At 36.3% G+C, this 27,065-nt stretch overlaps 1 protein-coding gene across 1 annotated transcript in view; it reads right to left on the bottom strand.

The window, feature by feature from the left end:
* PRIM2 (DNA primase subunit 2) overlaps window positions 1-27,065 on the bottom strand; it is a 307,686-nt gene that overhangs the window by 11,431 nt on the left and 269,190 nt on the right. Inside the window, exon 13 of the mRNA XM_038554418.1 lies at window positions 1,018-1,086. Coding sequence (XP_038410346.1) covers window positions 1,018-1,086 — 69 coding nt within the window. The remainder of the gene's footprint in view (window positions 1-1,017; window positions 1,087-27,065) is intronic.

The following is a 27,065-nucleotide window of genomic DNA, read 5'->3' as shown; positions in this document are numbered from 1 at the left end:
CTTCCCCAACCTTCAGCAATCACCATCCTGATCAGTCCACAGCCATCAACATGGAGGGAGGACCCTCCACCAGCAAAAAGACTGACTTCCTGAAAGCTCAGATGAGCAATAAAGTATTTTTAAATTAAGGTACGTACATTTGCTAGACATATGCTACTGCACACCTAACAGACTAGAGTGTAATGGAAATGTGACTGTTACATGCCCTGGGGAACCAAAAAATGCATTCCACTCATGTTATTGTTATGGTCTAGAACCGAAGCATTGTATCTTCACGGTATGGCTGTACTACAGAAGCATGCTGAAAGAGGCTCGCAAGATAAAAACCAGACATATTTCCCTGATTCCCTTGCAATTGGTGGTCCTACATGTAACAGGTTCTGCAGTAAATATGAGATTTGAGAAGTAAGAGTAACATAGAGGTGGTGGCCACAAGTAAAACAATCAGATTTTCTACAAGGAAGAAAGCAAAAGCCTCTGGTTTTTCTAGGCACCTGGGGCAAATAATCTAGATCTATTCCAAGAGTTGGCTAATTAAGGCCTAAATCTGGCCCACTATCTGTCTTTGTAAATAAAGTTCTACTGGAACACAGCCATGCTTGCTCATTTTTATACCATCTATGGCTGCTTTTGGCTACAAAAGCAGAGAAGAGCAGTTTTGACAGAGACCATATGGACAATAAAGTCTAAAATTTTTACAATCTGGCACTTTCCCGAAAAAGTTTACTGACCTTTGGTCTCATCTCTAGATGTGAAGTGGTGGGTGGCAGCTATAGTAAAGTAAGGTTTTCTCATTGTGTAGCTTCTCCTAGTTATAATGTTTCTGGTTTGGTAGCATCCTATTTTAATTCGCTGGCCCTTCTAGAAATTTTATAAGGTACCTAATACCATGTAATAAATCCCTTTCTGGTGAAAATAGCTGGAGTATTTTCTATTGCTGCAACTAAAATCCCTGAAAGAAACACAGAATAACAAAAAAACAAAGAATTAGGTCATAAAGTTTAAAAATGTACTTACATTATGTATCATCTCGAAGTACTTCTGACAGGCTACTTGGTAATGTGTCCCTTTTACTAAATCCAAAATCTAAAATGAATGGGAAAAAGAGAAAGCAAAATTAGAAACTAAGTTTCTCTAAACCATTGTAGCTCATGGTTGTTTTGGCCTTTGCATAATCTTTATTCTAGACAGGAAGTACACTAAATCATGGAACATGTTGTACTTCTGCAGCCTGGACACTGTGTGATAATTTTGACATTATACAGTAGCTGTTTAGGTCAGCATTAAACCACAGATGACAAGAGATAGTAAGTGATCTTTCTGACCTACCAACTATGAATTTCAATAACTTTACCTTGACAACAAGATGAAAATAGATCCCAGTATTATGACTTTGACAGTTATTGTCAGAACATCATATTGCAACATCTCTTCCAAAATTATAGATATAAATCTAGTAATCTAAATGACTGGTGCATAAAGCATATACTATTTTGATTATTTTTATTTTCCATATTACCAATTTATACAGATACAGCCTAAAGTACAGCTGTGTACCCATCAGGAAAATTTAATATAAGACCTTTGGACGAGTATCTTTGGAGAAGGAATGCTTTTACCTTTAATCAGATTTGTTCTTTTTTTGAAATGAAGTTATTTCTAGTAAAGCTCAGCAGAATATGAGAGTGAATAGTCTATTCTGGACACCTATTAGGAACATCATCCTATCTTTTGTAAATACAATTTGCTTTCCAATTCTACTTCATGTAATCTCTTCAGAGCGGTACAAACTTCTGTTCTTATCAGCCAAGTGCAATGCCAGCTGAAATTTGTAAAGTTTCATCACCCCCCACCTACCAAATAAATAAAATGTATATTTGGCCTGCTTATCAAATGCAGTAAAATGCTGGAATTAAGAGATAGCCTAAAATGAAGGGAAACAGAATTCTAGGGAAATGTTCATTTCTATCCCTTTTCAAAGGGCTGACCTTCCTGCAACAACAAGAAATGTACGTGAAGCCTCAAATTCCTGCTATCCTCATTATTGAATATAGCTTACATCTTTTGACAGATACACAAAATTATTACAGTTACAGAGTGAGCATCGTACAATCCTGACAAGAATGTGCTTAAAAGAACAGCTTTTCTCTGATTGTCTTATAGATTACATTTCTCAATTTCGGCTTTTTATTAAATCCTATATGAAAGGCCTATGTAAATGCCAATCAATCACAGCACCCAGGATCCTGCCTATTTGACCTGTCCATTGTTCTTGAATTATTAGATAGGAATGAAAAATAAATCAATTTAAAATAAATGGCTACAAATTTTTTAAAATGAAGAAAGCCACAAAGTTTTCAAAGTAATTCTAATACTCCAAGCTCATATTCTCCAAAGCCTTTACACACAGATATTCAAATTGTGTTGAGATGAACTTGCAATTGGTTATTGGCAAACAGCAGTGGTACCATGAAGGACCATCTGTGAATTGCAATTTTTAAGAAAAGACTTCAAACTCTAGTTAAGTTTAAATGATACCACAAATTACCTGAGGAGAAAATGAATTCACAGAAATAAACAAAAAGCTCAATTGTGTGGTGTATAATAAAGCTCTTTAATGTAAAAACAAAACAATGAATCCAACATCATATTCTCTGTATATACATATTCTTGATATATATATATTTAAATATAGAGGAACTTAAATACATATATTTAAACATGTTCCTTGCAAAGTAAACATAACATTATATACATATATTCTAATCTATATGTTTGGGAAACATGCTATAATGTTAATACTTATAAGAAACATTTAAAAACTGTTGGGGTGACTGGCTAACACCATTAGTAAAGTGTGCAACTCTTGATCATGAGTTCAAGCCCCATATTAATAAACACAAATTAAAAAATAAAAATAAAAAATATCTAGTTGGGCGACATACACATATGTAAAAATTTACTATGGAAAACTGACATATAAGCCACAGAATGTAAGAAAATCTTGGGTATTGTGAAATTTCAGGTTCCATCAAAATTAAATTTAGATTAATCACAGATCAATACCTCCTGCTCCCAGAGAAGGGTCTTCCTTAACCAAAATCATTTAATTTTCCTTTTCCCTTTTGCTTTATCTTTCTAGAATGAGGTTTTATTTGGAAATTTCTTACAAATCTAGAAATAAATCATTCAACCATCATCCATCTTTAAATAATCTTGCTGATAATGTTACAGCATACTTGAGGTAAATGAAAGTTTCTGAGCATATGTAATGGTATAATGGGGGAAAAAGACAATAGAGTGCTTTTCATTAGCTGGAAAAGCTATTCAAAGACAGACATATTTAGGCCTACAGAGAGGATCTAGGGAAAGAAGAAGAAAATCAAGTAAGGGAAATATAGGGACAATAAATGAACTAATAGAAAAAAATCCAAGAGAAAGACTACGTTGAGGAGATTAGGTATTACTGGCAGGTATTATCCTCATTCAGAGAGGAAGAAATATATCCTCTTAAAATAGGGGTGTCTATCTAATGAGTGCCATTTACTGTGAGAAGAATTTAAAAATCCTATGCAATTTATTATTTTGTTTTCCTTAAGAGGACTATGTGAAACATAACTCAAAAACTTCAATAGCTAATAAACATATGTACTTGAATTTAACATTATAATCAAGATCATAGAGATAAAGGAAGAGAAAAAAAAGGAAGAACAGGATCTTGTGGACCAATAAATGAAGTCTGGCTTTTTTCTCTGAGTAAAATGCAGAGCTACTACAATGTTCTTAGCATGGGAGTAACATGACCTAATATTCTGTCTACTATGCTGGGAAGGCTAGAGTAGGGATGCAAACAGGGAGTTCATTACAAGAATCCAGCAAATGAATGATGTTGGCTTAGGACAGGGTGATAAGAGTAGTGGTTAGAAGTGGTTGCATTCCCCACTTATTGGCTGTAACTGTTTTTGAAAAACAGCTGTTCTACACAAAAATGCTCAACCAAAACCTATTCCCTGATGCTTTAGAGTAGTTCAAGACCTGTCACTCAACCCCTCTCCTCTCCAACTGATTTCCTAAATAAATCTAAGTAGTTTAAAATCTCAGTAAAATGCAGTATGTAACAAACTATCATGTAAAATAAATGCAGAATACTAAAAATACCACTTACTAGTCACTAAACAATATGCTTCTTACACAATAGCCTGTGAGTAGGACATGTAAAATGTCTCAAAGGTTCAGCAACACCTTAGATGCACACCCCCTCCTCGGACTTCAAAATATTCAGCAAGCGATTCTGATGTTGTGTCATTTATATATGAAGTACAACTCAGGACTTTTCCTGCACCTAGTTTTCCTTAACTTTTCTGATATAAACCTCACTAGCAAATGCTATACTAAGATAGTATATAGGCATGTTGAGGATGGTACTGGTATAATTTGTTGATGGGTTGGATGACTCCAAGACAGGAAATACAAAGCTAAAAATCAAGAGAAAGAGAATTGAGGGATCAGCAATACACCCAAAATCAGTTTGTGAAATAGAAGCAAAAATAGAAACTTGGCAAAGAAACACCAAAATCCAAGGACAGATGCCTGAGATAGACCGTGGAAAAGAATTAGGGGTCAGGAGGTATGGTCTCACAATGTTTTACATATCCTTGGAAAGACTGCTTTTCTGAAGGTGGACCACTTGTGTGTTAATGGACAGATGCTGAAAATGCTCACTGCTAAGTCACTAAGGCTAGACAGGGATGGTTAAGCACTGATGGTTGACATGCAAGAGGATTGTGATTACTGAGCCATTCTTGTTCTTTGAAATTGGGTCTTAGCAATGGTTGGGTTCATTTAGAATTTATATTTTGTGTGTAGTCATAATTCAAGTAATCTTTTTTTTTTTTTTTTAGAAGTGCTAAGTTTTAAAAGAAGAGCACATGTCCCAGGCCATTGGACCTATATGCTTGACTTGTAGCCAGACTACTGTGAACCCGAGAAAGATTTAGGGTTTAAAACCAAAAGTGGTGTGCTTTTCTTTGAAACTAAAATTTTTCTTTGATGTTTTCAAGAATGAAGAAATATTGGCTGTGGCAATATTTTATAATGTGTCAATTTTGAACTTATATACCTAACTTTGTTCTTGTTTATTTGTTAAAGATATGCTTTTGGGAGGCACCTGGGTGGCTCAGTGGTTGAGTGCCTACCTTCAGCTGAGGTTATGATCCTGGGGTCTTGGGATCGAGTCCCACATCAGGCTCCCTACAGGGAGTGTGCTTCTCCCACTGCCTGTGTCTTGCCTCTCTGTGTCTCTCATGAATAAATAAATAAAAATCATTAAAAAAAATGCTTTTGGGAGGGAGAGGCACATGGGGAGCTAGTTCATAATGTGCTTGTTTACATATATGTTTTTTTGTGTTGGAATATTTAAAAGACATTAAATTTTTTTTAAAGATTGTATTTATTTGAGAGAAGGAGAGAAAAGAGAGAGAGAGAAAGAGAGGGACAAGCAGATTCTACACTGATCACAGAGCCTGATACAGGGCTTGATCCCATGACCCTGAGATCATGACCTGAGCCAAAATCAAGAGTTAGGTGCTCAACTGACTGAGCCACCCAGGCACCCTGACAGTCAAATTTTTTAAAGAAAATAAAATTCTGTAGAGAAGCTAGAATGAACATGTAGTTAGGCAACAGTACTTATTGACAGTGTTTGTTTTGCCAGATAGATTCTCAAGATCAAACCACCATCCTCCTAAACTGGCCTCTCTGCTCACAAGCTCCACAAGGCTGGAGTTCAGCAGACACAGACTGGCCAAGGTCAGAAATAAAACAGGTGACGGAAACTCATCAAGAGGAAAAAATGTAAGGAGGAGACAAAAAGAAACAAACAGGAAAACAGGAAAATGAAAGGACCAGGTAGAAGAAAAATGTAGAAAGCCAAAGGGATGAGGTTAAATGAAACGGGAGTCCACAGCTTACTATTTTACATGGCCTATAAACATCAAAGTATAACCTACAGCTCACAAAAGGTGTTTCGTATTCCATTCTGGAAGAAAGAAGCACACCACAATTTCCTCTAATATATACCAAAATAAATGTCAATTCTGATGCCTAGGTTAGAAGTTCTTCTAACTCTGCTTTAGAAAAATATGATTGTTCAAATTGTTTGGTTATATCAAAAAAGGCTTATTTGAAAATAAAAATTTAAAGAAAAAAATTTCTACAAGATTTAAGACTATTGCTCAAATAGTAATTTGACTTTTTAAAAATTTTAATGCCAATATTTCCAGACCAAAGTATAAAATGTCAAGCATAACAATCCATTTATTGTTCTATTCTAGTTCATCAGTAATCAAAAGGCTAAGAAAAAATTAGGAGGCATAGTGATATCAAACTACTATATTTTGGTAACTAATATTCTTTAACTTTGCTCTCTGTATTTTTAATTATTTTTTACTGGCTGATTAAAGTCCACCAATGAAGAATATTAGATCTTCTTCTTCTTTTTTTTTTTTTTTAAACAGTGCACTTTGTCATCTTTACAAGAAATCATCTGTATTTGCTAAGTTTGGTTAAAGCATTAATAACACTTCATTTACTACTTTATTATCCTCAAAACAAATAACTGTTTTGGTTTTGAATGCTAATAAAGTAGCTAACCAAGATACCCCTGCAGTTGGAGGAAGAGGAGCAAATTGTTGATATTTTTCTTATCTGACTGGCAATATAGCTAGTTGACAAATATATGATACACAAAATACTGATGGGAAATCTATATTTACACACACACACACACACACCACTGGATAGAAATATAGATAACATTTTATAACTTTGAGCCACACTTCCTTCTCTCTTCCTAATGCTCTCTACTATTCCCTGCCATCCGCAGCTTCCTCTGTGCCTCTAGCTTCAGTGCCTGCCAACAAGGTCCAGATGATTCTCTGGCAGCAGAATGGAGCCACCTGCCTGTCCTTGGCTTCAGCAAGTGGAGTGCTGTATAGCTAGGTGTGCTGTACTCACCAATTAGACAGGCAGTTAATCTGTCTCTAATTCAAGGTCATATTCTGTCTTATTTAAAAGTGATAATGAGCTTGTTTCTTCCTTAAAAGCTCAACCTTTCACAAGCAGACTGGCTGATATTTTTCCACTTCATTTCTAACCGTCCTTTATTTCAAGGGTGAAAGAAAATGTGGCAGAGATGCAGAGTCTGGAACACTTTTGAACATATTACTTTGCTCCTGTTTCTCACACACTCAGCATAGCTTAGCCAGCCACCACCTTACAACTCTGCTGTGACCTTCATTTACTGGCAGATCAGGGGCAAGTTTCCCTCTCTTGAAGATGTACTTTCATTCGTTTAAAACATTACATGCCAAGAAGTTTTCTGACTCATTCTTCATTTTCTATAAACATAGTTATCTGACTGAATCGATTCTACCTCCAAATGTCTCTAAAAACATACTTTTTCTTCCCCATTGTTCAGGTCCTAATCGCTCTCTTTTTTACTGTAAAGCTTCATGACTTATTCTTTCTTCACTCAAGACAGCTTTCAAACTGCCACCACAGTAACTTTTCTGAAATCAAATCTAATTCTGACACTGCTGGCTCCTACCCGAAAATGGGTAGCAAACTTCATCATCATCTAAAAGGCCTTGTTCATCAGGCCCCAAGTCTCCGTCTCTGGGACTCTTTCCTGCCCTGCCCTGCCTGGCCACTGGGCTCCTTACACTCTGGTCCAGGTTCTCCCACACTGTATCATTTGGAATTTTAGCTCTGAAAATCCTAGTGACTCAGAGTTTTCTCATCTAATGCATTTTTTTTGGTTTAGTTCAATCCAGAATTATCTAGGTTTCTTTTACAGCAGGATTTATCAGGATGATGTTTCTCAAACTTTTGTCTCCAGAACGTGTTTCTATACTTCTCCCAGGACTAGAGTTCCCCGAAACACACCCTGACAACCTTGTCTACACACACCTCCTCTAAGTCTTATCCTATTTCCTCGTCTAGTTTCCTTTCACCACACCTAATTTGTTCACGGTCTGTCTCCCCAACTAGAATATTAGCTCCATAAAGGCAGAGGTCTTGTGGCTTACATAGCAACTGGAATACAGTCATCATCTTGTTTTTTGTTGATGTTGAATGAATGCTGTTCCTTTTGCCTCATAAGCCTTGCTTCCCTCTCCTGGGGAAACTCCTACTCAACTTTCAAACACAATCCAATGATCACTTCCTACAGGAAGCATTCCCAGAGATCACACCTCTTCCTCAGCAGTTCTTAGCCCTCTGATTCTACAGCTAGCACTTTTTTTTTCTTTTTTTACAGCTAGCACTTTAAGTGTATTTTTATTAAAGCACTTATCATACTTCATTATATACTGAATTATGCCTTTTGGCTCCACTAGACTAAAAGCTCTTAAACAGTTTCTTAATCATTCTATTTCCAGATTTGAACATATTGAAAACTCAGTGATATGTCAAGTGCTCAGTAAATGTTTATTGAAAAAAGAAATCCTTCCTCACCAAAACAACTTACTTTTATTTAAATCAGTCTTAGAGCACTTTTACTAGAACCTTTTCAATTAATTGCTTTTCACTTCTTTCTTTCTTTTTTGAGGGGGCAGTGAGGGGAGTGTAGTACCATAGGAAAAAAAAATTACTGATTTAGTTTCCACAAGGCATTAAGAAAGCTTGAGAGGTTTCTCTAGTCACATCTGAAGACTTTTTGGAGGAGAGAATGAAAATAATCTATCACATTAACTTGAATCCAAATGCAGAAATCTGCCATTGCTATATATAGTTCTACACATGCAGGCAAACACTAATATATGCAAACACAGAGCAGCCTCTGCCAACACCTTCCAGACAAGCTTTCAGACCATGCACTGATTTGAGTCATTCATCCAGCCCACATTCATTAAACTCTTATAATGAACTCTAGGCATGGTGGTCAGGGGCTGGTTTTATTCAGATGAAAGATACCATTTCTGCCTTCAGGAAAGATAAAGCCTCAATGAGTCCAGACGGGAGGACAGACAAGAAGACAAACAGGATGTTACAGGGGAAGGGGAGGAAAAGTGCTCAAAGCTTTCAGGGGATGACTCAATTGAGCCAAACTGTAATAAATGAGTAAAAATAATCAAGATAAAGAAAGGGGTAGGATAAACCAGACACCGGAAATAACATGCAAAGGAAGCACAGAAACTTGACAGCAAGGTGTTTGAGGATGGCCAGAAATTAAACTATATTAGAAAAGATAACTTTGGCATAGTGTGAAGGACTCTTAGGGGGAAAAAGGACGGAAAACAGGACATCCTAGGTTATGGAAGACAGGGAGAAGAAAGAAAATAGATTTAAGAACACTCAAACCAGGAAAGAATCCTGAATATTTTCCTGATTTCTGGCTTGAACTTTTAGTGTTTCATCCACACTTCCTGGAGACTGTATGGTAGACTCAGTGGTATGCTGTTCACATTCCCTCCTCCTCAGAACAAACACATTTCTCCAGGGTCAGAGTGTTGACGACTGATAGCTTGCAGCAGAAGTCCCCTCGCTTGAAGAAAGCCATTTTGTTCCAGATGCTGTTCCTTTCTGAAGAGCAGCCTAATCCAATGACTGGTTGATGCAGTGGTATAAAGGCCAAGAGCCCTTGCTCCAACTAGAGACAACTCTATGGGGTCATTCTGGCTTCTGAGTTCCCTGAAAGATCAGCTAAAGACAAACTTTTCTTTCTGCCCAATCTTGCCTTCTTCACTCCCTGACAGATATTGATCCTGAGAGTCCTCCCCAATGAAAACCCTGCACATACAAATCACCACAGTGAACCAAATCTGTAACATAGTCCAATTATTTTTTGCCTGTTAGTTTTTGCAGGGAGAGGGATGGAAAAAAGCGTGAATAATGATCGTGACCATAAGCTACTATCTATCAGATATTGTTCTAGTTTTTTTTACTGATCAGCTCTCTAAATGTCTTCATGTACATATGCAAACACATTAGAAAAAAGGATGCTGATAGCTTTTTTTAGATCTTTGAGAAGCCTTAGAGAATCTGATTAAAATGTGAACCTCCTCAGTTGGAAAATGTACTATGCCACAATTCATAAATCCTGAAATATTCTCACAAATCAGCCAACTACTAAATAGAAGTGAGGCTTTCTGGAAGGTGTATGACACTCAAATTTGATAATCATATTGTATTTCTTCCTATCATGTTTTTTTCCACAATATAAAAATGCTAATATTGAACATTTCTCTTTGTCTTTTAACTTACTATATTTGAATAAAAGTTTGAATCATTAATTATAGGTACCAAAAAAAGCATTCTTGAGAAGCTATTTAAACTGCCACCTAAAATACTGAATTCCTTTTTTTTTTTTTTAAATTTTTATTTATTTATGATAGTCACAGAGAGAGAGAGAGAGAGAGGCAGAGACACAGGCAGAGGAAGAAGCAGGCTCCATGCACCGGGAGCCCGATGTGGGATTCGATCCCGGGTCTCCAGGATCACGCCCTGGGCCAAAGGCAGGCGCCAAACCACTGCGCCACCCAGGGATCCCTGAATTCCTTAGTTCAGTTTAATACCAACATTTGGATTAAAGAATTTAAGCTTTAAAGGAATATCAACTAAGTGAGCTTGGAATTAAGGTGAGGAAGGAAAAGAGAAGAAAGAGGAAAGGGAAGAAGGGAGAAGTGAGAACACATAAGTAAAATCTGCTTAGAGACTGGAGAAAAGTACTGCTAAACATTCAATCCTGTAATTTGCTTACCCATTAAAACTGTGCTTGTGTTGTGCCTAATATAATTGCAAACCAGTTCAGAATCTCTATGTCCTATGATCTTTATGGAAATGATGAAAAATATTTATACTAATTTAGTATAGTAACTTTCAAATATCGTGCTTGTAAAAAATGTATTATATCAGCTGTTAAAATAGAAATAGAAAATAAATCTGTCACTTAAAGGTTTTTTTCAAGGACTAGAGGATGAAGAGAGAAATACATGTAAATTTGCATATATGCAAGAACTTACATACAAACACACAAATACATTTATGCATATATACATATATGGATATACATACATATATATGTATATATACATTTAGAAACAGAAACCAACATGAACTACATTGTCAACTGGTGGAAAACAATACCAAACAGTTTGAAATGGCTTAAAGCTAAAATTGACTAAGAATCTGTAACACTTCCCCCCTTTCCATTAAGGAAAGGGGGGAAGGCTCTGAGTGAACATTCTATAAAACTGATCATGAAATAGAATTAAGCTAGGAGAACAGTTATATCTATAGAGAGAATGGATTTTTTTCGTATGGTTTTTTATTGGAGTTCGATCTGCCAACATCTAGTATAACACACAGTGCTCATCCCGTCAAGTGCCTCCCTCAATGCCCATCACCCTAGTCACCCCATCCCCCCACCCACCTCCCCTTCCACTACCCCTTGTTCATTTCCCAGAGTTAGGAGTCTCTCATGTTCTGTCACCTGCTCTGATATTTCCCACTCATTTGAGAGACTAGATTTTATTACAAGAATCATAAGTGACCATATCAAATTCTACTGAATGAAATGCCTCTATAGATATAATTGCTCACATCACAAACAAATGAAATAATTAAAGAAAAAGAAATAATATATAAACAGTATTAAATTTCTTTTTAAGAAAAACTATGTTTTATATTTTAATAAAAGTAAACTTCAATAGGTTTTGTTAACAATGGCAAATTATTTGACTTTAAAGTGATTTTTCTTTGAAACACTTGAACAAAATTAATCTTCAAATGACCATTTATTTTCAATCTATAGGAAGAATATACACAGAAATACATTTAGATATTCAGTGATTTTTATGATAAAGCCAAAAATATAACTACATCCTCCTGACACCATGTCTAATGCTCAACTTCCAAATTTTTCCTTAATGCAGTTGTAAGATTTACCAAGAACAATGTATGCATTTCCAACTACAAAAAAGCAAAGCTAAGTGCAGCAACATAAGTACTGTTCTCATAAATCAGAAGAGATGTTCCTAGAGATGAAATAGAGGAGCTACTCTTAAAAGCAGTTACTGTTCATAAAGTAATGGACAGACTGAATACTATCTATTGACAAGTACTCCTAACCTAAGAAAATCATAGGAGTTTTAGGTAGTTCAGATTTATGTGAACACTGAGTAAGCAGTCATTGAGGTTTATCTTTGCTATAAAATCTTCTTGACATAGTGTTACTTCTGTCTCTTAAACTGTCCATTTTGAAAGATTTCTTCATTAAAAGGCATTTGCCAGTTTTAGATTTAATATGGTCACTAACTTCTTGAGAACTCTTGTACTAGGAAAAAGAAAGGTTAACCAATCTCTCAAAAAGTAAAAAAAAAAAACAAAAAACAAAAAACAACAAAAAAAAAAAACCAAAAAAAAAACACAACCAAAACACACACACACACATTTGTACATACTTCATTATTTTAATATCATTATTAAGTTTCTTGAAAGCACCAATTAGATTTACTTTTAAAATAATTAGGGGGATCCCTGGGTGGCTCAGCGGTTTTGCGCCTGCCTTTGGCCCAGGCGCGATCCTGGAGTCCCGGGATCGGGTCCCGCGTTGGGCTCCTGGCATGGAGCCTGCTTCTCCCTCTGCCTGTGTCTCTGCCTCTCTCTCTCTCTCTCTCTCTCTCTCATAAATAAATAAAAAATAAAATAAAATAATAAAATAAAATAATTAATGGTTATGCTGAGGAAAACTAAAACAATTTTCTTCCTCTCTTAAAAAAACCCAAAACCTGAAATGAGAAAAAAGTTTCAAAAACATTAGTGCAGAAGTATATTTGTAAATAATGCATCATTTCAATTAAAAAACTTGAAAAATAAGTAGCCTTACATGAGTCAACATGTAAGAGGACCTACTGAATGTAAAAGGTCAAACACAATTGTATGCTAGAAGCAAATATTAAAAGATGATATAGAAATAGAACTTAATCACTCAATACTTAATAGTCCCAAGGGCTATATAGTCCTATGTAACTATTTAGAGCAGCATTCTCCAACAGAAATATAATGAATGACATCTGTAATTTTAAACTTCTAGCTACAGTTAAAAAGGTAAAAAGAAACAAATGAAATTTATTTTGACAACTTATTTCACTCAATTTTGTTTATTGTCATTTCAACATGTAATCAATACAAAAATATTAATATTTTATAATGCTCTTTTTTCACTTAAATTTTTGGAAAGGTATATATTTTACACTTACAAGTGAGGTACTAGGGCTGACTCAAATTGGCTTCTGGGAATTGACTGCGCATTATCACTTCACAAGTCAGGGTTTTAAAGCACTTTGGTAGTTTAAAATTGGCCACAGCAGGAGAACTTACATTAAGGGAAATCAGCAAATGCCATAAATCAAGGCTCCCCCCAACCTATACCGAGAGCTGGTTTACCAATACACCACTGACTTTAGCACATCTCAGTTTGGACTCAGCCACACTGTAAATGCTCAACAGTCATCACAGAGATTCTTGGATTGAGATGGAGGAGTAGGAGGATACTAAGCTCACCTCATCCCACAAACACACCAAAACTACAACTACATATAGAACAACTCTCTCTCACAACTCAATGAATAGCAGAATAGTTCTTCCACAACTAAAGATATAAGGAAAAGCCACACTGAGATGGTTAGGGGAGACAAAGGCACAGTCTGGTCCGGACAGACACCCTTGGTGCAGCAACATACAAGTGGGAAAGAGATCACAAATGCAAAGGTCCCTGAGGAGTGAGGGCTTTAAGTTCCACGTTGGTTACTCCAGCCCTGAGGACAAGAACTGTAAAGACAAGCCCCCATAACTTTGGGCTTTGAAAATCAGTGGGACTTAACTCTGGGAGAGTCAGGCGGTTATAGGAATATAAAAGTGTGCAAAATCACTTGCTCCACAACCCAGCACAGAGGCAACAATCTGAAAAGCACTCTGGCATACATGAAGGAGATTTACTATTTTGGACATGTACCACAAGTAAAGGAATCTATATGAGGTTTATCTGGGATTGGTAATGCTGATGGGCACCATTTCTGGTACTCTGATCAATGTTGCTCACTGCTTTCCCAGCCCCAGCATTACCCTGCAAACCTGCCCACCCTAACAGATGCACCAACAAAGTGGCTCCCACCCCATCACACCTAGTGTCAGCCTGTAAGGAGTTCCCGCTCTAGGTAGCTGCCCCAACCAACAGCATGCCTGCAGAAGTCATGACCCAGCTACAACAGGAGGGTACACGCAGCCACACAGGGCATACCCCTGGTGTACATGCTTCTGGTAACTGGGGTGATTGTGCTTATAGGCCCTAAAGGATACCTTCCACATAAGGCTACTCCTTCAAGAATGACAGATGCAGCTGATCTACCTAATACACTGAAACACAGAGAGGAGACAGAACAATATGTTCCAAACAAAAGAACAAGATAAAACCTTAAAAAAGAACAACAGGGGATTCCTGGGTGGCGCAGCGGTTTGGCGCCTGCCTTTGGCCCAGGGCGCGATCCTGGAGACCCGGGATCGAATCCCACGTCAGGCTGCCGGTGCATGGAGCCTGCTTCTCCCTCTGCCTGTGCCTCTGCCTCTCTCTCTCTCTGTGTGACTATCATAAAAATAAAAAATAAAAAAAAAAGAACAACAAAAAAGAGGAGATAAGCAATCTACTACCTGATAAAGAGTGCAAAATAATGGTCATAAAGATGCTCACTCTACCAATAATAGATAAACACAGTGACAACTTCAACAAAGAAAGAAAAAAAATCAGAGCTGAAGACCATAATAGCTGAAATGTAAAGTACAGTAGAGGAGATTAACAGAAGATTTCAGGTTGCAGAACAGATCAGCAACCTTAAAAAGGGTAGTGGAAATCAACCAAGCTGAATAGCAAAAAGGATAAAACATTTAAAAAAAAATGAAGATAATTTCAGGGACCTCTGGGACATTTAGTGTACTAACATTTATATAGGGGTCCAAAATGGAAGAGAAAGGAGAATATTTATTTGAAGAAATAATAGCTGAAAACTGCCCTAAACTGGAGAAGGAAACAAACGTCTAGGTCCAGGAAGCATAGAGAGCCCCAAATAGGATGAATTTTGTGTCACATCAAGACACAAAATTCTTAAAATGTCAAAAATTAAAGATAGAATTTTGAAAGCAGCAAGAGAAAAACAACTAGTTATATATCAGAAAACCCCCATAAGCCTATCTACTGATTTTTCAGCAACAACTTTGCAGGCCAGAAGGGGGTTACATGATATGTTCAAAGTGCTAAAAGGAAAAAAAGCATAAAACCTGTAATGAAGAATATGCTACTTGGCAAAGTTATGTTTCAAAATTATAACAGAAACTTTTCCAGACAAAAGATAAAGGAGTTCATCATCATAAACCAGTCTTACAAGAAATGTTAAAGGGACCTCTTTAAGAAAAGGCATAACTAGAAGAAACTTAGAAAAAATCTCACTGGAAAAGCAAATGCATTAAAGGTAGTTGATATGTAAGTTAAAAAACAAAAACAGTAAAATCACTATATCTATAACAATTACTTAAGGAAAACACAAAATAAAAAGTTGTAAGATAAGACTTCAAAAACATGCAACAAGGAGATGGGGGAATGTAGTGTTTTTAAAAATGTGTTTGAACTTAAGCAACTATCAACTTAAAACAGATTGCTAAATACACTGGTTGTTATATATGAACCACATACCAAAAACCACAAACCAAAACCACAAACTAAAAACTGTAGTCCTTATACAGTTCCTTGGAGCTCCTTTCTATCTGCTAAACTGGATGCTGCCCAATTCATCAATCATTGAATAAAGGCAGTAAGATCTTTAAAATGTATTTGGTTGATATTTGTTCAACAGGGTGATGGCAGCAGTGAGACCCAGGGACTTCTTGATGGCTTTGGGAACAAGAAACACAAATGCTGATACCCATAAACCCTGTGACTTCTTGGTCTTTCTCACTGTTTCTGCAGGACGTGGTTAAGTTCCTCTTGATTTTGAGCTCCATTCTCTTTGTTTTGAGCTCCTGATCTAATTGGCTTTCCAGCCCAGAACTAATGGGTCAATCTAGACTCACAGGAGGCTCTAACAGAGAGCCAGTCCTTAGCCCTTGGTTAGTCCACCGTCCCAGTCAAGGACTTAGCAGGTCAGCTTGAGTTAGCAGACAGTTAGATCTAAAACCTGAGTCCTGGGACGCCTGGGTGGCTCAGGGGTTAAGCATTTGCCTTTGGTCCAAGGCATGATCCTGGAGTCCCAGGACCAAGTCTCACATCGGGCTCTCTGCATGGAGCCTGCTTATCTCTCTGCCAATGTTTCTGCCTCACTCTCTGTGTCTCTCATGAATAAATAAATGAAATCTTTAAACAAAACAAAACAAAACCTGAGTCCCTAGCCCTTGCTTTAGGCCAAAGTCCCCATTTACTGGGGTACGATGGTTCAGTCTGTAGTTCCACTTTGGAAACTGCTAGTGGTGCACTTCGAAGGACTTCTCTTAGCCAGTCCATGGTAGCCAGTCCATGGTACTATCTCTTTGGTTACTGCTAATGTCCACAGTTCCATTTCTCTGGTTACTATCGGTTTCTGTTAATGCGCATAAGAGGTAAAATGATTTAATGGAAGTCACAGAAGCCAAAGCCACAAAACTGGTGGGTACAGATCAAGTACCTAAAAGCTCTTAGTCCTCACCACCTAACTCTAAGACTTCCATGCTAGGATAAACTGGTCATGGAATGGCTTAGACTGACACTAGGTCACCTGCCAACTCAAAAAAATTTCTATACAACAAGATACATTATAAAAAAGCAAAAATCTCCAAGCCAGCAGCATGCTGCTCTAAGGTATTAACTTGGCTTCAAGGAACTTAAGGCTTACCTATAGAAATGGGATCCTCATATTTCAAAAAATTGAGTATACTACCATCTGGCACAACCGCTTATTTTATACCTAAAAAGTGGTCTCAGAAGCTGTAGATATCTATAAAAATGGCAAAATCTTACTAAGACAGACAATCGAGAATTAAAACACCTTTATGGAGAACAGTTGAATAGGTCATATTGCTCTTTTAAGAAGTGCATTTGAAAGTAAGGGTTCCCAAATCAAACAAATAGAATAGGACACGTATTTTAATTGGTATGCAGAAACCTTTAAAAGGCTCCCAGATTCCAAAAGAGCTTCACTGAAGAATTCAAAGCAAAAGGCTAAAAAATTAAAGATCATAAGAAGCTTAAAAGACTAAGACTGAAGCAAGTTCTACTACTCCCCTTGATCCTCCTTTACCTGAGTATTCAGAATCTACTAATCCTAATCCTCTACCTGAACTGCCTTTCCATTCTGAAAAGACAGGTAATAGGACTGCAATCAAAAGTCTACCACACTGGTGACTTTACTGATGCATTCATATTTACTTTCAAAGTCAGGCCCCCATATGGGTCCCTCTCAGAGTTGACAGGACTCCAAGGGATTCTCTGGCAAACTGCTACCAGTTATCCCCTTAAATATCTAGGGAGAAACTAAAATTAAAATTAGTGGAAAACCATGCCAAATCCTGGTAGATACTGGACCTGCCCTCCAAAGCCCATTCACTCTGTAACCTACAGATGGGATTCTGGGAAAACTGGCAAAAGCCAGTGAAGGGTAAAATCTTAACTAAAGTCAGCATTCCTGGATCTCTATCCAGTTGAAAGAAGGAGGTAAAATTTCACATTGTCTCTTTTCCAAATCTGGACGCACTGGTTATTAATCCCTTCTCTCTCACAGATAACTACTGCCTTCTCGTATGTCTCATTTTGTGTCCTGAGGACTTGTTAGCAAGTTAGGTTAGGGGCCTCAAAAATATGGTACAACAGAAATGATGGTTTCACTCTATTTGCAGTTTGGGCCCTACCATTTCCAGGCTCTGAAAGGAATTATAGAAGTCATTCTCTCTTTGGACTATCTTTGGGAATGGTTCTGGGTCCTGAGTCATATCCTTTGTATCCTCTTTGGGGACATGCCATCCATTCACAGAGTTGTTTATACTGCCAGAAGTATTTACTGTTTGTCCCAGCTACAACTCAACAAGATTTTGAAAGGATTTTTTAAAGTAGCTCTACTGAAAGAAATTGGGCAAACTGGAAAGCTAACTTTCAGAGCCTGACAAGAACTTTCTTTTTAGGTCTTGTCACCTAAGCTAAACACACCCAGAAGGAAAGACAAATATTCCAAAGACAAGACTCTAAATCTAGAATATAAAAATCTTTTGATTTCCATCTTCACTGAAGATCTTCTCCCTGATATAAACAAGCAAATTGAAGATAATGTAGTTGTATGGTCGTTAAGGCCTTTGAAATCAGTTAGGCTGCTACCCAATTCACTGAAGAATTAAGAACAACTAACTGTTCCTGTCTTACAAAATGGTTCTTTACAAGAACAGAAAATGAAGTTCTAGAAGCAATTCAAAGCTCATCTATCTTTTTTTTTTTTTCATCTATCCTTTTTATCAATTCTACAACCTTCCCTATTCATCTCAGAAGACTGGTAAGTATTGTAAAATTTGAATTCAGGAAAAAAAAAAGCTCTTGTGAGGGACATTCATTCCTTCCCTAGGTCCCTGAATTGCAAATGTTCTATCGGTTCTTCTCCAGTAACTCTTACAGAGGCCTCTCTTCAAAATGCAAACTTCAGGGAGGAATTCTTATCAGAAGATAAAAAAGGAGTAGGGGAGAGTACTGTTTGAAAATTAAGCCTATGAAAATCCTAATATCACAGATATTAGTAAAAGCGCTTTAGGCATCTGAGCAGGTAACCTTAACTTACACCTTCAGCCAGAAATATAATTTGGATCCAACTGCTCTTTTATAAACTAGTGAGTTCTGCATTATCATACCTGACTCATGTCTAACATTTTAGAACAATAGCAATAAGGAATTTGTTTGCATCTATTTACGTTGTTCATGTGTGTTTATATATAAATGTTGTAGTTACGTCATATTTTTCTACCACTGGATGGTACTGCCAAAATTAATTTGTAAAAGAGTTCTATTCAAATGGCGTTAAAAAAAAGTGCCTATCAAATGTTAAACTAATTTGGTTAGATATGTTCAATTATGTGGAAAGCATTATCAAATAAGAAGTGATATTAAAAATATCAGTTACTATTTCTATGGATGGAAGGTATTCATATGTACTCTAGAAACTGGATGAAATTCCTAGAAATCTGATATGTCCTGGTATAATGTTATCAGTAATAATTTTAGCCATTTTCTTAAAATGTTGTATATCACAGAAATAACCAAATTTCCCAGTTAATTACATGAAATAAACTCTCATTGGATCTTATAAAGATTTCTTTTACAAGGTATTGAGTCTTGGCTGCATATTTCACAGCTGAAAAAGGTCCCACATGACATCTGATCCTGTGCAAATGCTAGACATCAAAATCAAATTGATTAGGAAAAGAAATAGCCAACATTAGATTGCTTCCACCTAAGACATCAGATGAAGAAGGTTTCTTTGCATTCCTCCTTCCCTCTGACCATTCTTTCTCTGAATTCTCTGGCTTCCAATAAGATCAAATAAGGCTATAATCAGGAATCTCTTTTTAACTCAAAGGTATTGTAGAATCTGCTGCTAAAGTAATAGCTGCCTAACAAAAAATCTAGACTCTACGGCCCAAGTTGCTCTTGATAATAGGATAGCTCTTGATTATCTTTTAGCATACAAAGAGGTGTTTGTGCTGCAGCCAACACCAATTGCTTTACTTGGATTGATAGTTCTGGGGAGGCTGAGATTGTGCCACATTAGATCACTGAACAAGCCAGATGGCTTAACAAAGTAAGTCCTTCAATGTGGGTTTTCTTTGACTTATTTGATTTTGATTGCTTTGGGTCCTGGGGATCATGGCTCTGATATGAACCCCAAACATCAGGAATTATGTTGTTTTAAATAATCATGGTACTCTCCCTGGTGCACAATGTCCTCTTAAAAGCTTTAAATGCAGGTTCATTGCCACTAACCAGCAAGCAAATGATCCCCTTAAGGGTAGAATGTCAGAAAAGGAATGAAGAGAATGATCAATGTAAAGAATGTAAACCCAATATTGTGACTAGGAAGTTCCATAAAGAGATTCAACAAAGAGACGACACGAATGGTAAATAGCACACAGAGATTCTGCAAAAAGCCCTTGAGAACTTCAGAGTGGTAGCTGAAAGTAATGGTAATACCTTCGATTTTGACCACATCTCTCAGGCTGAAAGTCTGATCAAAGGGGTGAATTATTATTAACAAGACAACAGGACCATAACAAAGTCACGTTTGCTAAGCCCCATCTAACCAAATTGAAACTTTACTTAATTACAGATTCAGCTCTCCCAGAAATGGGATCTGAAACCATTCAATCAGGAATCTCTAAATAGCACCTGATCTGCCTGACAGACTCCTGCCATCCTCTAAAGGAAAATGACCTTGCAATAACAAATCCACTTTTTTGGTCTGCTATAAACTTCCTTGTTCCACTCCCTTCAGACTATAGTCTTTTATTTGCACAGCGCCAAGAAACTCACTTCTATTTCCTAGATTGTATGCTGACTGATTTGTGAATTACTGAATAAAGACATTAAGAACTTTAAAATTTATTCAGTTGAATTGCTTTTTTTTAAAAAAAAAAAAGCTAAAAAACCTAAAAGAAACGTAAAGTTTAAAACCCGGAAGTGTCTTCTGAAGTACTAATTTATCAGCCATTGTTATAAGTAATGGAGAGATAAACAAAGATGGACAAATTATTGCTCTTATGGAGTTTATGCTCATAGAAAAAAAACAAACAAGTAATAATGAACATTTACCTAATGATGTTGCTGTGAAGAAAATAGAATAAGATACTATTATAAAACACTTGGTAAGTCCCCAAAGTGGTTACTGCCTGAAAGCATCAAGTAGGTAGCCTCGACTGGAAGTGATACCCCTAAAAAGTGGCTTCTGCTAAGGGGAGAGAGTATTCAGCATCACCCACAAGCACACCTGAAATAGTTGGAGCCAGACCTCACAGTCCAGCTGTGACCACAGGCATTACTGCAGCAGCTGAAGCCTTATATAAAGTTAACTGGAAGAATAAAAGACAAAAGTAGTAAAAATCAACTATATCTTCAATGATTAGTTAACAAATACACACACAAAAAAAGATGTAAGATATCTTTACACATATCTATATACATAAAACATGGTGAGGGGTTAGGAAAAATGGGAGTTATTTTAGAATCTATTTTAACTTCAGTGACCATCAATTTAGAACAGAATGCTATATAACAGAGTGTTACCTCATGGTAACCACAAACAAAATCTTAGATACACAAAAAACAGAGAGAAAAAGTCCAAATAAAACCATAAAGAAATTCATCAAATCACAAAAAAACAGAGTAAGAAAAGGAACAAAAAAGAGTTACAAAGAAATACCAGAGAACAATCAAGAAAATGGCAATAAGTACATACCTATGTACACACTTTTAAAAAAGAAAAATTTCAATCAATAACCTAATTTTATACTTTTAGGAATTAGAAAAAGAGCAGATTAAACTCAAAACCAACCAAAGGAAGGAAATAAAGTCAGAGTGAAGATAAAATAGAGAAATGCAAAAAAGAAAATTAAAAAAAAAGTTGGTTCTTTATTAGTTCTTTACCAATAAAACTGGTAAAGCTTTAGCTAGATTAAATAAGAAAAAAAGAATTAAAAAAAGAAAAAGAAAAAAGAATTAAAGACTCAAATTGCTAATATCAGGAATGAAAGTAGGGACATTAGTACTTACTTCCCTAAAATGAAAAGGGTTATAATCCTTTATATTAGGTTCCTATATTAGGAACCAATTAGACAACCTAGATGAAATGGATAGATTCCTACAAACACATACATTTTAAAAACTGACCCAAAAATGCATAGAAAAATCTGAAGAAACCTGTGACAAAGAGGTTGAGTCAGTATTTAAAAAACCTCCCACCAAAGAAAAGCCCAGAATTAGATGGCTTCACTGGTCAGATCTACTAAACATGTAGAGGAGAAATAACATCAATCCTTTGCAAACTCTTCCAAAAATAGAAGAGAAGTCAACATTTTGTAACTCATTTTTAAAGGTCAACGTTACCCTGATAGCAAAGCCAAAGACATCACAAGAAAACTGCAGATAATATCCTTAATGATATAGATGCCAAAAAATTTCAACAAAATACTAGCAAACCAAATCCAGCAGTATATTAAAAAGTATTATAAATCATGATCAAGTGAGATTTATCCTAGTAATGCCAGGGTGGTTCAACATATGAATACCAATAAACTAATACATCACATTAATAGAATGAAGGACAAAAGCTGCAATCTGATCACATCCAACACTTTTTCATGACTGAACACACACAGACACACTACACACTAGGAATAGAAGAAAATTTCCTTAACATAATAAAGGGCATTTATGAAAAACCTACAGCTAACCTCATAATCATAGTGAGATATTGAAAGCTTTCCTCCAAGATCAAGAAAAGACAAGGATGCCTTCTTTCACTGCTGCTATTCAACATGATAGTGGAAGTTCTAGTCAAAGCAATTAGGCAAGAGATAAATGACTTCCAGATGGAAACAGTAAGGTAAAACTATGCTTATTAACAGATGGCATGGTCTTATATGCAGAAAAATTAAGAATCCATTTTAAAAACTATTAGAACTAATAAATGAATTCAGCAAAGCTGGAGGATACAACAACACAAAAGAATCAGTTGCATTTCTAGTACTAGCAATGAACCATCAGAAAATGGAAGTTCTGTTTACAATAGCTTTCAAAAGAATGAAATATCTAGGAATAAATTTTGCCCAGGAGGTGAAAGACACATATGCTGAAAACTACAAAACACTGCTGAAAGAAATTAAAGACCTAAATAAATGGAAAGAAATCCCCTGTTCGTGGATTAAAAGATAGTGTGGTTAATATATCAATACCACCCAAATCAATCTATAGATTGAATGCAATCCCTATGAAAGTTCCAAAGGCCTTTCTTGCAGAAATGGAAAAGACAATCCTCAAATTCATATGGAATTGCAAGGGACTCTAAATAGCCCAAACAATATTAAGAACACAAAGTTGGAGGATTCAAACTTTCTGATTTCAAAACTTACTAAAAAGCTACAGTAATAAAAAACGTATGGTACTGGCAGAGAGACAGACATACAGACCAATGCTATAGAAATGAGAGTCCAGAAATAAATCCATGTAAATCCAATCAATCCATGTCCAACTGAGTTTTGACAAGGGTGTAAGACCGTTATAATGGAGAAAGAGTCTTTTCAATATACGATGCTGGGACAACTGGCTATACACATGAAAAGTAATGAAGTTGAATATCATACATATACAATACCATATACAAGACTTAACTCAAATGTATTAATGATCTAGATGTAAGAGCCAAAACTGTAAGACTTATAACAAGAAAACACAGGTATGAATGTTCTTAACACTGAATTTGGCAATGGACTTTCAGACTTATTTCACTCAGCATAATACCCTCCTCCCAGTCCCATCCATGTCGAAGCAAATGGTTGGTATTCATCCTTTCTGATGGCTGAGTAATATTCCATTGTGTGTTTGCGTATGTATGTGTATATATATATATATAGTATATATATACATGTATATACACATACACCACATATATATTTATATATACTATATATACATACACACTATATATATATATATTTATACCACATCTTCTTTATCCATTCATCTGTTGAATGACATCATGGTTCCTTCCACAGTTTGGCTATTATGGACATTGCTGTTATAAACATTGGGGTGCAGGTGTCCTGTCGTTTCACTACATCTGTATCTTTGGGGTAAATACCAAGTAGAGCAATTACTGGGTCATAAGGTAACTCTATTTTTAACTTCTTGAAGAACCTCCACACTGTTTTCTAGAGTGTGGGAATGCAAGTTGGTACAAGACAGATAAAACTTGTACCAGCTTGCATTCCCACCAAGAGTGCAAGAGGGTTCCCCTTTCTCCACATCCTCACCAACATTTGTTGTTTCCTGTTTGATTATAGTAGTTTTTTTTTAAATAGTAGTTTTAAAGTAAGTCTTAAAATCAGGTAGTAGGCATCTACAACTTTGTTCTTTGATTACTTTCATCAGTGTTTCAGCATAAAGTGTTTCAACATAGAGATCATGCACATATTTTGTTAGATAAATACATTTTTAAAAGTGTTTATTTCTTTTTTGTTCTATTGCATATGGTACTTCCAAAAACTTTGAATTTCCAATTGCTCACTGGAATAAATATTAATTTTTATATATTGGCTTATTTTCTGCAAATTCTTAGTTATAATAGCAGTTTAGGTAGGTTCTTTGACATTTTTTCATAGTCACATTATCTGAGAATAGAGAAAGGTTTTCTTTCTTTCCTTTCTGCCTTTTCCTTCTTTTTCATGTCTTACTGTTGTGGTTAGTCAGAAAACATTTTGTATGACTTCAATTTGTTTAGATTTGTAATGGATTTTTTTTAAGACCTAGAATATGATGTATCTGGGTTATTGTTTCATGGACACATGAAAAAAAATGTATATTCACCTGGTTGGGGCAGTATGTTCTACAAATGTCAATTAGATCAAGATGGTTGACAGTGTTGTTCAAGTCTTCTATATCCTTACTGATTTTGTCTACTTATTCAATTAATCATTGAAAGGTAAGTTAATTCTTCAATATAATTGTGGATTTGTCTAGTTTGCTTTCAATATTATTGGTGATCTGATATCCATGTTAATGTCTTTTTGGGGAGAGATGAGGGATAAATGCTGGGCTGTCCATTCTCTTTGGCTTTATTCTGTTGTTCAGTTACTGTTTTCTTAAGTGAGATGCCAAGCTCATTCAAAAAGGAAGAAATGTGATCCTATGAGTGTATGTGTGTGTGTGTGTGTGTGTTTTAAAATAGGTGATGCCATTCAAGTCACATTGATGTCTTTTCTGCTCAAGATTTTGATTATCAGAGGCATCTGGGTAGCTCAGCTGGTTAAGCATATGACTGATTCCAGGGCAGGTCGTGATCTTAGGGTTATGAGATGGGAGTTCCGCATTGGGTTTCCTGCTGGGTGTGTAGCCTGCTTGGGGTTTTCTCTCTCCCTTTCCCTCTGTACCTCCCTGCCCTCCACCCTCTCTCTTTCAAAAACAAACAAAAAACCAAAACCAAAATGATTCTGATTATTAGCATCTGAGTATTTTTTTTTTAATAGTTGAAGGTATCTTTCTCAAGTAGTTTTTCTCTGAAATAAAAAGTAGCTACATTGAAGGGATCCCTGGGTGGCTCAGCGGTTTAGCACCTGCCTTTGGCCCAGGGTGTGGTCCTGGAGTCCCGGGATCTGCCTGTATCTCTGCCCCTCTCTCTCTCTGTGTCTCTCATGAATAAATAAATAAAATCTTTAAAAAAAAAAAAAGTAGCTACATTGAGTTTTACCTTACATGCATTTTAATGATGTTTTTCTTGACTTTCAATATTTTAAAGTGCACTTGGAGTTTTTAAGATTTAATTTGCACTCATGCCAACCTGCAACTAGGCATTCATCAAATGTTTTACATGGATTTTTCATTCATCAACTTTCTGGCCTTTAGAACACAGTCCCCCAGCTGCTCCACTCTACTGAGATCCACTCAAAAAAGACATCAGATAAAAGCAAAATATTATTTACAGCTTGCCCACATGCACTATACATCTGTGTTCATCTCAGATAAAGGTTACAATGCAGGTCCAAAGGGTGATGTGGAAATTACTAATTAGCTTCAACTAAGTAAAGGATCTACTTATAGACTGAGAGTAAATGAAGGAAAGCAATGAAGTCAAAAGCAAAGCATATACAAACATAGTGTAGGAGTGCTGACCATACTGACTCCATCTTTCACTTACCACCTTATTCACGCCCACGTGATGACCTCCCTTGGCACTATGTTTTCTGGGCACATGAGAGGTTAATGTATGCCACTACCAGAATGCAGGGAGGCTTGTTCTGGTCTTCTCTAAATCTGTTTAGATAACTATTAGAAATAACATGCCTTCGCCCCTTTCTGATACACAGATGGCACCACAAGGTCTGTTAAATGCTAGCTATCAATGAAGTGTATACAGACCCTTTGACCTCACTGCAGTGCCCTCTGGCATGTTCCCTTGCTCTATAAAAGCACAGACTAAGGTCTGGAATTTAAGAAAAATAGATGTGCAGCTGTCCAGATCACTGCCTGTTCAATCATGTCAATAAGGTACCTTGAATAAAATTCTGTGTAAACCACATGGAGTTGCCTTTGCTTTTCAGTCTCAAAGTCCTTTTTCAGTTTGCGGGATACTTTACAGTCCCTCCACCCCCTTCTAACACATAGTCATTACTATTAAATAAAAATATTAATATTCTCAATAGACATGGTAATTTATTTTTTACTAAAGTCTATTTGTTCGCTCATTTATGAGAAAGAACACAAGCAGGGGGGAGGAGCAGAAGGAGAAGCAGATTCCCCGCTGAGCTGAGAGCCCAATGCAGGGCTTGATAGGACCCCAGGATCATGATCTGAGCCAAAGGCAGATGCTTAACTGACTAAGCCACCTAGGCGTCCCTGCCTGTATTTTTTAAAAAGGGAATCTTTCTAGTGACTAAAAATAGTAATAATAATCTTTTTCTAGACTCCCTATCAAATTTGTTGCCAATAGTTCCTAACCTTTCTTATATCCAAAACATCATTCTTAATCACTACTATCGGCTACTGACCAGATCTCTTCCTTTACAAGGAAGAGTAAGGCCACTTAATACACTCCACTAACTTCCCTTTGTTCTACCCCTAAGTTCTCTATATTCTTTTTCTTAAGTTCTTTTCTATATTCCCATGTTAGCTGAAAGATAGGCCTCTTTCAGTCATCATCCTCTTGTGCAAGTATGTAGCCTCCTTTCTTTAATAAGGTTTTCACCTATATCATTGAGTTTCTATTTGCCTCTTTCTTCACCCCACCAAGCACATTGTAGCACCTACC

The sequence above is a fragment of the Canis lupus genome, chromosome 12 (genome assembly GCF_011100685.1).
Source record: "Canis lupus familiaris isolate Mischka breed German Shepherd chromosome 12, alternate assembly UU_Cfam_GSD_1.0, whole genome shotgun sequence".
In the NCBI taxonomy this organism is placed as follows: domain Eukaryota; kingdom Metazoa; phylum Chordata; class Mammalia; order Carnivora; family Canidae; genus Canis; species Canis lupus.
The sequence above is the reverse complement of the archived record's forward strand: the minus strand, read 5'-3'. Positions and strand labels throughout refer to the sequence as shown.